At 40.4% G+C, this 12,400-nt stretch overlaps 1 protein-coding gene and 1 long non-coding RNA gene across 5 annotated transcripts in view; one reads left to right on the top strand and one right to left on the bottom strand.

Annotated features, from left to right (window-relative positions):
* Positions 1-6,403, top strand: part of LOC140895647 (uncharacterized) — a 42,934-nt gene extending 36,531 nt beyond the window's left edge. For both annotated transcript variants that reach the window (XR_012154294.1, XR_012154295.1), the window contains exon 3: positions 6,155-6,403. This is a non-coding gene — a long non-coding RNA (uncharacterized LOC140895647). The remainder of the gene's footprint in view (positions 1-6,154) is intronic.
* Positions 1-12,400, bottom strand: part of ITGA6 (integrin subunit alpha 6) — a 59,678-nt gene that overhangs the window by 17,915 nt on the left and 29,363 nt on the right. For all 3 annotated transcript variants that reach the window (XM_073305851.1, XM_073305848.1, XM_073305850.1), the window contains 8 exons: positions 11,199-11,412; positions 10,341-10,534; positions 10,114-10,202; positions 9,098-9,225; positions 6,317-6,412; positions 4,645-4,706; positions 3,755-3,912; positions 5-163 (listed from right to left, as the gene is read on the bottom strand). In XM_073305851.1, the coding sequence (XP_073161952.1) occupies positions 5-163; positions 3,755-3,912; positions 4,645-4,706; positions 6,317-6,412; positions 9,098-9,225; positions 10,114-10,202; positions 10,341-10,534; positions 11,199-11,412 (1,100 nt within the window). The remainder of the gene's footprint in view (positions 1-4; positions 164-3,754; positions 3,913-4,644; positions 4,707-6,316; positions 6,413-9,097; positions 9,226-10,113; positions 10,203-10,340; positions 10,535-11,198; positions 11,413-12,400) is intronic.

Raw genomic sequence — 12,400 nt, 5'->3', positions numbered from 1 at the left:
TTACTTCTGAGCTCACTGTTTCTGGTTCATTTGAATTTAGAATTGGAACAAGATCTGGAAGTGATCTTCCTTGTCTTCTCTTTGATGGTGAACTAGATTCTGAACCGCTGATTTTAACGCCAACCGATACAGGAATGGGACGTAGTTTATCTTTGATATTTTCCTATTAAACATTAGAAATAGCATATTTAGTATACAGTGTAAAAAAAATCCCACTAGATTTGGTAACTAAACAATATATATTCTATTTTGTTTAGAGTGCAAGAAAGATTCTTTCGCTATGTTTCTCAAGGGAAAAAATTGAATGTATTCATTATATGCATTGACTTAAAGAAACATTATCATAACAGACATGCTGGTAAGGGCCAGCTGAACCCCAGGGCTCATTGTTTACTAATGATCTCTCTCACAGGTAATGATCACTAGGAATAACATCTGGGAACACAGAATTAAGCATCATATAACCATCCACTAGAAGAGGAAACAGTGGACATACTTTCCCCCTTCCTATAGAGCAGTGGTTTTTAACCTTTTTTCATTTGAAAACCCCTAAAATATTTCAAATGGAGGTGCACACCCCTTTGGAAATCTTAGGCATAGTATGCGGACTACCAGGAATCCACAGACCACAGGTTGAAAACCACCGTTCTATGGTAATGGCAACCTTTTGTGGACTCCTTAGACATAGTCTGCAGTTCACCAGGGGTCCGCAGACCACAGGTTGAAAACCACAACTGTAAAGCGTTCATTCAATTGTGGAAGGAAAAGTGAAGCAAAAATCGGCTTGCAACAGTGACATCTCCAAGGCTGTTGCTTGGTAGCAGACTAGGCATGGAGTTCAAAAATCATTTTCCTGCCCCTCACACTCAGTCCCATGGTAGAGTCCTCCAGGAAAATAAATTTATAACAGACAAAGTCCTCCATAACAATCCTTTTTCTATCCACTAAGAACTGTATTAAATGCCCAAGGCTGTTTAGTTTTGGGGGAATTCTGTGCTGCTGCATACATAAAGAATTCATGGTCTCCACAGATTTTATTTTATTTTTTCCTTCACAGAATATAGATCAGGGGTAGGCAACCAATGGCATGCATGCCAAATGTGGCATATGAGCTGATTTTCAGTGGTACTCACACTGCCCAGGTCCTGGCCACCAGTCCTGGGGGCTCCGCTGCTGGCCTGGGGTACCAGCCACTGGCCCCCTGCCAGGTGGGGTTCCATCCGCCAGCCCTGCTCAGCCTGCTGCCGATCTCTGTCACTGGTCCCAAGGGCTCCGCTGCTGGCCTGGGGTCCCAGCTGCCAGCCTGGAGCTCTGCAGCCACACCCACTGGCACCAGCCTGGGGCAGTGAGGGGTGCAGACGGGCAAGAGGGGGCGCAGCTCAGCACCCCCACCATAAAAATTGTTCCAGCATCACTGTACTGGAATATTTTTAAGTCCTGATTTGCTGCTTACATCACTATCATGCCACGTGGAACGGCGCACCGTGTTTGACGCTGAGATTAGAATGTATGTGCAAGAACTGGAATCAGAATTTTCTGACAGATTTCAAGATTTCCAGCGATTTGGCCCAATCCTTTCTTTTCTAATTAAACCTGAAAAGTTCAACGAAAGCGACTTGGATTTGTCTGTATTTCAGTGAATGGGTGTTGAAGATTTCAAAATGCAGCTCATTCAGTTAAAAAGCTCAGAATTGTGGGCATCAAAGTTTGGAGATCCGTGGAGTGCACTTGAAGCTACTGAGAGAGATCATGGGACCTCTATTCTGACCTGCTGGACGTCCCTGCCAGTGAAATTTAAGTGTTTGAAGAAAATTGCATTTGCAGTGCTTTCAGCATTTGGATCCACATACCTGGATTTCGCACATGAAATCTGTCCTCTGTCCCTCTCAGAGCGGTTAACAACTGATCACTCAGAAGCCTGTGTGCAGCTTATAGTATCCAAATATGTGCCAGACATTGGAAAACTCAGCAAGGAAAAGCAAGGGCAAGGATCACACTCAACTGATAAGATCTGCATTTTAATTTAAATTTTAAATGAAGCTTCTTAAAACATTTTAAAAACTTTATTTACTTTACCTACAATAGTTTAGTTCTATATTATAGACTTATAGAAAGAAACCTTAAATTAGAGTGAAGAAATGAAGACTCGGCACACCACTTCTGAAAGGTTGCCGACACCGCATATAGATTCTGCTGGAGAGGCGCTGCAATTATGCCTTTTAACCACCAGGGGCGGCTGTGGCACCAGAAGAGACAGCAGCCAGCCAGTGGCTGAAAGGTTGATTCTTCACAGGGGGGCCAGGTGAGGAGACACAGAAGGGGGGCACATGGGGCTGCTGGGAGATCACAGACTGGGGTTCAGAAGGGCTAGTGGGAGGGACAGACTGGGGAGCTGGCTCAGGAGCCAGTGGAATGACAGCACTGAGCCAGGGGCTGAATGGAAGGGGAGCTGCAGGGCCATATGGAGACAGGGAGAGGCGGGGCTGCAGAGGATGGGGGCAGATGGGCTTGACTGAATGGGAGAGGCTAGAGGTCTGCCAGGGTCTGCATGAGGGAGGCTCCCCAATTCCATTACAATCCCTTCTCCCCAAATAAACTTGTTTCATACTTCTCCCACCCACACACAACCCTCCAGGTTCACTTCCTAGGTTCCTTCTCTCTCCTGCAGCTCCTCTGTTACCCCTGGCTCCCCAAAGCCTTCGCTCTGCTTCTGAGGGGTGCAGGAAATGTGTTTCTGTATTGTACTTTACATGAATTATTACTCAGTTATGTATTAATGTACCTGGATTTGTGCTGGAAATGGCCCACCTTAATTATCATACACATTGTAAAGAGAGTGGTCACTTTGGATGGGCTATTACCAGCAGGAGAGTGAGTTTGGGGGGGGGGGGGGGAAGAGTGAGAAAACCTGGATTTGTGCTGGAAATGGCCCAACTTGATTATCATACACATTGTAAGGAGAGTGATCACTTTAGATAAGCTATTGCCAGCAGGAGAGTGGGGTGGGAGGAGGTATTGTTTCATGGTCTCTGTGTCTATAATGTCTTCTGCAGTTTCCACAGTATGCATCCGATGAAGTGAGCTGTAGCTCACGAAAGCTTATGCTCAAATAAATTGGTTAGTCTCTAAGGTGCCACAAGTACTCCTTTTCTTTTTGCAAATACAGACTAACATGGCTGTTACTCTGAAACCTGTTAGTAAGGAGTCTATTTGTCAAAAAGTTTCCTGAATTTTTTTTTTTTGGGGGGCTGTATAGTTACAGACATACTTGCTGACAGGTATTTTGAAATAAATTACCAAAATAATTGAAACTGGCATGATTATATTGTGTTATTTTGACAAATAGAATATGCAGAATTTTAAAATATCATGCACGGATTTATTTATTTATCTTTGGTGCAGAATTCCCCTAGGAGCAGCCATTGTTCTTGTGTACAGGTCAAGTTACTTCCTCTCCTTTGTTCTGAAAGCCTGAGTCTGTTGATCTTCAGGGCATACTACCCGGCTCATATGTTTTAATTCAGGCTTTTGGGGAGGTAGGAGATGGCATTTGTGAGAGAGTCAGGGTCAGTTTGAGTTTGATTTTGTTTCTTCTGATTGGGGCGGGAGGAGGGGGAGAATTGAAGAAAGAAGGTGGAGCTGGCTTTATCTTATATGTCATACTTTAAGTTATGTCAAAAGGTACCTGGTGCCCAGGATAGAAGTTTTTCTATTGAGTATAAATCAAAAATAAAATACTCTCCCTTCACTTTACCTGCATCACAAGAGAAGTTTTCACACATTCTTTTCTATTCCGTCCTCCTAGAGTTATACTTCCAATCAACTGATCAGACAGATGCTTAGAAAACTGAACTCGAGATGGCAGGCCTAACCGCCTCCTGTCATTTTCTGCTTCAAACGTATAGTTAAGTTCTAGATCAAAAATAAAAGGAAAATACAGAACTACAATTAGGAAATATTATAGCACTAAGAATGCTAATGTAGGAGTTCTGGGCTTGTCATATTAGCCAGGAGGACTACGCACTGTCCAGTACTGGGCTTATAAACAACTCTCCTTTGTTTGCAAAGCCATCTTCGAAGCATAACATTAATTATCTGCCTGCTTTGTCCTTTTCCCATTTGACAGCCAACTTCTCTTTCCCTGCACATGTCCAAAAGGAGCTTTCACAATTAATAGGCTTTTTTTTTTTTTTATTATTAAAGAAAAGTTTCCTGTTCAGTGTACCAACGTCCCTCATGTGCACACTGCTGTGACAATACGAATGGTAATTACACTGCACAGCCAGCAGAGGCAAGGCTGGAACACAAAACATGGTGAAGGCCCCACATAAACTTTCTCTTTTTCCCTTATGTATCCCTTATTTAGTAATACGACTTAATTACATTTCTACAGATTGCTACACTTCTGTTAGCTCAGGCTACAGCTCTCAAGTAACAGCTAGTACTGTCAGCATGTACTCAGTTACATATTAGATCTGACAGACACAGTGTGAGCATGTTGCAGCATTTACATACCTGCCTCTGCAGTTAACTTTTATTGACCACAGTTTTGTTCTTCCAGAACAGTAAACAGCCTTAAAAAAACAAGCAAGCAAGCAAACAAACAAAAAAAACTCAAACAGATAAACATTCATAACTACTTACTTATTTTTTGATTGAAGTCCGTGGGGTTAGCAATATATTCAAAACATGCTTCAACGTCCATGCTGTAAAGAGTCAAGAATTTAAAATTAATGTTAAGAAGCCATGATCCAACAGACTGAAAGTTTGAACATTTCATTAAACAATACAGTCACCTGTCCGTTATCCTTGCTTTTATAATACGATTCATATCATATGAATTAACAGAACTGGTATTTTGCTTCTCAGTGAATGGTAAATTACAGAGCCAGAAGAAAAAGTGCTTCTCTCTTTTACTCTTTCAGATACTTTAAATTAAAAAAAAATGGCTTCAGGAAGTTTTTACAAAAGCAAATTGTTTTTCCCATTTAAATAAATAAAAATCTTGTCTTTCCTGTATTTGCTGGAGGATCTCCTGAAGAACTAATTAGATTATGATACTACAGGAGACTGAAACCTGAGCCAGAGAGTGGGTAGGAAATACTTAGTCTGACTGTTTAACATTAATGGGCTTGATTCTTTATTGGCTGCATCCAGTGTAGTCCTTTACACCGGTGCCGCAGCAGAATGTAAAATATTTTATTTATTTAATGTCTGCTAATGGGTCTTTACTATGGAAGTCTCCTTCCACTTGGCAAGTTCTAGCTATTAAATATCTAAAGTAGATAATTGGTTCTTGTGACTGTCACTATTTGTAGAACACCTTATAAAAAGCCAGTGCATGAGAAGATAATAGCACCAAATTATGTTTATCAAGATCTGTTATTCTATAAAACTAGATCAGTTTCTGATTTACTTTCTGATACATGGGAAGGTATTTCCAGTTTCAGCTTTTCAAATATAAAACACCCGTGTGATACTTGACTGTGGATGTAACTCACAAGTTACCACCAGTGCACCCCATGCCTTCTACCCTCTTAAAGTGAGGTCCTGCAGCCTCAATATTTCATTAAGAGGAAGTATAGAAGAATCAAGCCCTTCTTTGTATTACTCAGATTGAAAGGGTCTGTTCCTTTTCTTCTTGTAGTTTGCACTTTTAGTTTGTTACAAAATGTCAATGTTCATTGAAAAGTTATTTATTTTTGGTCTTTAAACTTCCATTTAGTGCCAGTAAAAAAGCCATCCCAGGCTCTCTAAAATATGCATGTATGTTGAATTAAACAGATAGTGATAGATCACATGGGGACATCATGGGACCAATACACATATACATGACCCACCAACCACTTCATTCTTGCACTTAAGTTATATTAAAAACGTTTTAAAATGTAAATTTCTAAGGAAGAGTATCATCAAATTTTATTATTGCCCAACATGATGTCATCTTGAAGAAGTGTACTACTCCTATCCCATATTTACATAACCTTTGCCTTTTGGGATCTGGGTTAAGGTATCTGCCATACAACTAATAGCTTTTCCAGTCTGCATAAAGCTTTAAGAGTTACAGGCTTTAAATTCTAAAAGTGACAGGACAGGGAATAAATCCACATAGATGGCAACCAATGAAACCCATTCTCCTATTCTTACTTTTCAGAAGCAAAGCCAGTTATTGGACAAGATCGGAATATGTTTCACATCTATCAATCACACTGCATATGCCTCCCTTCAGCTCAGTGGGTCTGCATGCCCAACCCCATCACACTGAAAACATGAAGCACTCAATATGCCAAAGCTTACAACAAAATAAATATCCTACCAGATTCCACTGGGTTCAAAACAGGTCTTTCTGTTCAGGTCAATTTTGTCAGGAGATATCGTGATGGTTTTCTTAATGCTTATAACAGGCCGAGATCTTTTTTTTTTTTTTTGGGTGGGGGGGAAGGAGGGGACAGGGATGGACAGGTGTGAGGAGAGGGGAAAAAAGGGGGGAAAGTTACAATTAGTAAAATCAATTATATGTTACTCTGAGTTTAACAGAAGCAGCAGACTCCTATACTTGCATTGATTTGCTGTGAAGATTCCCTACATCTCAATATTATTCAAAGAAATGTTTTGAGTTTCAGAAAGGTTAGAAATAAAACTTACAGCATTTTGAAGAGAGACAAGGTGGGTGAGGTAATATCTTTTATTGGACCAACTTTTGCTGGTGAGAGAGAAAGAAGCTCTGGAGCTTAAAATAGAGCTCTTCTTCAGCATTTTGTAGAGAAGCTGAACAACCCTGAAAACCCACGAAGGTCAAGTGACTTGTATCAATGTTTTTTAAACCACTATGTTAATGCAATGTTATGGTTGTCATTTTACATGCACAAAAAGTCAGGAAATTCAATGTGATGGTTCCCACAGCAATTGTAATTCAGCCCCTTTGTGTATACGGTGAGTAGCAGAAGTAATTTAGATTAACATATATGTCAACTTTAATGTGCAGTGTGGATGGCTGAATTATGGCTGTTAAGACAAACCTAATTTTTCACTTCCTGACTTTCATGCATGTCGGATTGCTGGCATACTGCTGCATTAGCAGCTTTATTTTATTTAATGTTTTAAACATGAGGAGTGCATTTCTTTTCTTTTTAAAAACAGACTTATTCATACAGATGAAGAGAATGGCTAACCCTGCTCCCACTAAAGTGACTCCGTTTTGCCATTCATTGTAGCAGAACAGAGCCAGTAGGTACATTTTTGAATATTTACAAGCTGAATGCAGCCTTGCTTGTTTCAGTGGAATTCTTTCACTGACTCACCCCTTTTACACCACACCAGCTTTGTGTCGTCACCTCCTGTTTATAGAAGTACTTAGATTGCCCTCATCAGCATAGTATTGAGAGAAACCAAGTATTGTGTGACATGACTAATGTCCGTCACACATGGGTTTTGCTCTCATCCTCTCCCAAGGGGGAGAATTGTGGGTGCAGTCAAGTTTTTTTTTTTTTGTACTTTTCTTGGTATTTTTAGGGACTTAATTACGTGCATGCGGCTATGCTTATATTAGAGAAGGCACAGTCAATGATGGGATGGTCCTTAGGTCCTGTGGGAGTTTGTTCCAGTCTCAGACCGACCCCAAGAAAGCTCTGTCCCCTGAACAGACAAGTTTTACCTTATGGTAGAAAGCTCCATGTGCCCGAGGAGCAGAGTTGTCAAACACAATCTTCAACCCAGAGCAATCTTTTAGATATCCTGAGCCTTCACCATGATTGCCCTGAAGATAAGGACTGAGACCTCAAACTTGACTCAGACCTCAAAGCCCTGCCTGTGTTTCCCCTTCCTACTTATTTTAGTTGTTCTGTAATTCCTGTCATCATACGTTAAATGGCAAAATTAGATCTTTCTGCAGCCAAATTGTATCCCCAGTGCAAAGCCTGAGTAACCAGACTATAGGCTTAGGAGGTCAGCAAGGGGTCAGATTCCTCATCCCCAAGCTGTTCTGTGGCCACTAATGTAACCGGAGGGCTTCAGTACGCCCTACATCTACTGCACCCGCATCTGCAAGAGAGCATGGAGGCAGATTATTATTATTTGTATTATGGTAGTACCTAGGGGCCCCAGTCAGCATGGGGGTCCCACATTATGCTCAGCATGGTACAGAGTAAAATGTGGTCCCTGCCCCAATCAAGGGATGACAGATTGGATCTGCTATTGCAGACCTCTGACCCTGTCGCTCACACAATATCTCCTTGTACACTCGTGTGAAGGGAGCCCCATGGAGCAGATCTCTACATGTCACAGGTTTAAGAGCTGCCAACATGGACTTTCTGAATTCAGCCCCTCCCTTCCACCGCTCACACAGCAGAAATGCAGATTCCTCAGTGTTAAGGCCTTACTTGGTCACGGTGGGCATGCATGCACACAGGATTAGCCAAATATCCACTATAATTATCCCACCTTTTATGCATCATTCCAACAGTTCATAATCTACAGTTCTCAAACATTGCTATGTTTTCTTGAAAAACGCATAACAAAAGCTAAACATCAGGGATGTTAGGTTATCTTTCAGCCAGTTTTGTAGAAGAGTATGTCTACACTGAACACTAAGCCCAGGTCTGTGGGACTCAGGCTTGTGGACTCAGTGTTTCCAAGTCCATGCTTGAGCATTCACACTACATTGTAAACCTCTGTTTACAGTTGCTGGATCTGGGTCTCACAGCCATGCTAATAAGCTAATGTGTCTATACTGCTCTACACCAACCTCTCACCCAGGTGTGTGGCTTAAGCAGCATCCACACTGTAAAATGACAGAGCTTAGATCTCAGTCCCAGCAGGACTTGGGCTCTGACCCACCCCCCATACCAGGCCTCGAGTGCTTGCTGATCCAAGTCAAACTGATTTGTATGTGGATGGAAGAGTGGTTTGGACTCAAATCTGAGTCAGAACCTGGGCTTAGTGTACAGTGTAGACATACTCAAAAGAGACCAGACTGATATATGTGCATTCTTCCCCAGCACAGTTTTCAACCTCTGGAGGAAAAAAAATGCATTACAAACCTAAAACAGAACATTCATCTCTTCAAAGCAGTTTGTTAGAAAACCAATACAGTACACACCTGTAAACAGAGACAGAATCTGAAAGTGACCCAACAGCAATATCAGGGTAGGAGTTTCTATCAAGATCCATATTTCCAGTAATAGAATAACCAAAATATAGAACACTGGATTTTTTGCCATCAAGAATCTAAAAACAAACAGATTGTTGAGAATAAGACATTTAAGTAATTATCATTGCTTTATACTCCAAAAATCTGAAGAAGTGGGGCATACAAATCCACATGTTCCTTTGCTCTGTTCTTTTATGCATAGGGTTTCCACCATTTGGGGAATCCAGCATGAGAAAAATGTAACTAGCTGGTGAATATAACATGCTCACTTGCACTCTTCCTTTTTGAACTTGTGTTCTCAGTCATGGAAAAGCAGCAGATGACTTGCACTTTTCCAAAGTGCCATGCCTCTGAAGAAGTGCTTCTTTCAGGTGGCACTTGCTCCTGTTCCAGACCTTAGGTCTAGCAGATGCAAGGAAAGTCTGAATTTGTCCCTTAAATATTATAGGCCAGATTGGCACAAAGCATGCACTGCAATATGGCCACTCTGTGGAATGCAAATTAACCTTAAAGCCACTGTAGCCAGCCAGGAAGATTGTACCAGTGTAGTGGGATCATTGGGTAGCTTAGATGTCCATCTTAGGGTTTTATGCTGCTTCCCATCACTGTAGCACCATGATATATCCTCTACCATCACCCCTCCCTGCTGCCAGCATACAGGATATGGCTGGGCTTCCCTGTGCCCTGGTGACTGGTGTGTGCCACAACGGCCTCCTGGGAATCCTCAGGCTACTTTAACACACAGCCACTCCAGGACTGGGGGAAGCATAAAGGAGCTAAAAGCCACTTTTGCACAGACACCTTCTTGAGCTTTGCTGTAGCCGAGGATCTGGGCCTGCAGAAGGTGCACAGAGCAATGCCTATTGTGGAGGTTGCCCAGTGGAATATATTTTTGTGGAACAAAACTTCTTATGCTTATAATGCTGTGCAAGGCTGAGCACAGGTGGTAACGGGTGTTTAATTACCTGTGCTGGCTTTGTATTTATTCCATTCTTGGATCCGTGATATATGAACACCTTGCCAAAATCATCATATGGTGCCCCCACGGCAATATCTGTTGAAAAGAAATTAGGAGATTTAGATAAATGTTATCCTGATGAATGGTTACATTCATGATAAAATAAGATGCTCTGAATCTAGTTTTGGAAAGGGGGGAGGTGGACATTCATCTTCAAAAGGTCAGTTTTCTCACCTGGGAATCCATCCTGATTAATATCACCAATATTTTCAACTGCAATACCAAACATAGAATCAGTGGTTCCATTGAGGCGAATTGGCTTTACCCCTTCCCATTTGCCTTGTTGGTTAATGTAGATGTACACAGCACCCCCAATTTCTCCATATCGGTCAAAATACTGTGGGGCTCCAACAACAATATCTTGCCAACTTTAAATGAAACAAAGTACAGACATTTTAAAAGAATTCTGAGAAATAAGTGAAAATTCCTGGCAAGTTAAAGACTACAGGCTGAATATAATGTAAGTAAATTGGTCAGACAAAGAGGCTGAGCAAAGGTCACTAGGAAGCACATTAAATTGGTTCAATAGTGAAAAATTAACCTGGCAATTTTTATTAAAGAAACAAACTGTGTTTGTGGCTTTTCCCCTCTTTTCTGTGCTGTATAAAGAATACCTATGAGGATTTTTGCTTGAATGTGATTTTTTTTTCTGCCTTTTAAAAAAAAAAATATTACCCATTCAAGTTTCAGTCAACTTTTCATCTAGCTGTATTGCTCTAACAATGAGTAGAAAAGAAGAAGTCTAAAACTATTCAATAGTCACATCCTTTCAAATAAATTCGGAGACAGCACCTAGTGTACTTCTCTGAAAAGGAAGCCCAGAGTTAGTATGCCCTATATTGCTAATGTGAAAATCAAGCAAACTGGAAACCTTCCCTATACATCCTAAAGTTAGGGAGGGGAAGGGACACACAACTCTATTCCTCCACATTTTCCTCCATTGGCAAATCATCTTTAGGTACACTATACATACAATGCACTGCAGCAATACAAAACTAGGATTTAATAACATGAGCTTAACAAGAGCCTTACCCATCATTGTTGAGGTCCACTACTGCAACATCATAGCCAAAAGAAGAGGCCAGCCCTTCTCCTTCAAATATATGCACAAGCGAGAGTGTTCTGGGAATTTGGAGATCTTTTTTCAGCAGAACTACAGCTCCACTGTGATTGGCTCTTGGTGCACCTGATACAAAAGTTGTCTCTTCTTGGGAAACGATACCTTTACCAGTGTCCAAAGAGAAACCTAGAACAAAAGAAAACACAAACCAATAGCTAGAGTTTTTTATTGTTAGATCTGAAAATAATATATATGCACTATATTAAAGTGGTGCCTGGTAGCACTACTGCAACCAAAGTTTAGCAAATATATCCAAAATATATTCACTACATGCTACCAATTTCATTTATTTTTAAATCTGCTATAACAATAAACACCTTATAAATGAAACAGTACACAAGTGTGACTATAGAATGGTATGGAGCATATATCCATATAATGTCTGCAGAAAGAAAAAAGACCCTAAATGAAAGTTTTTAATATTACAGACTTCTCTCTATATCTCCACCACACCCATGTGTAGCATCTGTAAAATGTACAATAATTGGTCGAACAAATCTGATACTCTATGGATGTGGTTTTTTGTGTGTCTATAATGTGTGTGTAAATGCACACAAACACACCATCTGTACATTTCACAGACGCTACACATGGTTATGGTGGATATTTTTTTAAAAATGTATTAACTTAAAACCAATTTAATAAATCTAACCACTTTAATACAGCTTAAGTGCTTAGCCTCTAACACAGAATGAACACTTATGAATTTCATACAAATGTTATTTTCTGTTATAAAAACATGCAAAGCATTGTACAAGCACAGTATTTTATGTTAATGTTAGACAGTATTTGAGAATCTGCTGTATACAGTAGTGGTGAAATCAGCAGTAACATGCTAATTATGTCTATAAAGGACATTTCAAAAAGCATGCAATCCTAAATCTTCAGTTTAAATTCTAAAGTTAATACATTGAATTAATTATTATTTTACATATTTTGAACAGGATTACTGCATACATATATTGGGATAGTGCATGAATTTGTGGTATAAATCCAAGTATCAAAAGTCAGACAAATTGTGAGGAAAAATCTAGATTAGAAGAGAAGTAAATATCAAGCCCCCCTAATCTCCTTTTCTTGGAATCCTTCACCACTGCCATTCCGATTCTCAATT

The sequence above is a fragment of the Lepidochelys kempii genome, chromosome 11 (assembly GCF_965140285.1).
Source record: "Lepidochelys kempii isolate rLepKem1 chromosome 11, rLepKem1.hap1, whole genome shotgun sequence".
NCBI lineage: Eukaryota > Metazoa > Chordata > Testudines > Cheloniidae > Lepidochelys > Lepidochelys kempii.
The sequence above is the reverse complement of the archived record's forward strand: the minus strand, read 5'-3'. Positions and strand labels throughout refer to the sequence as shown.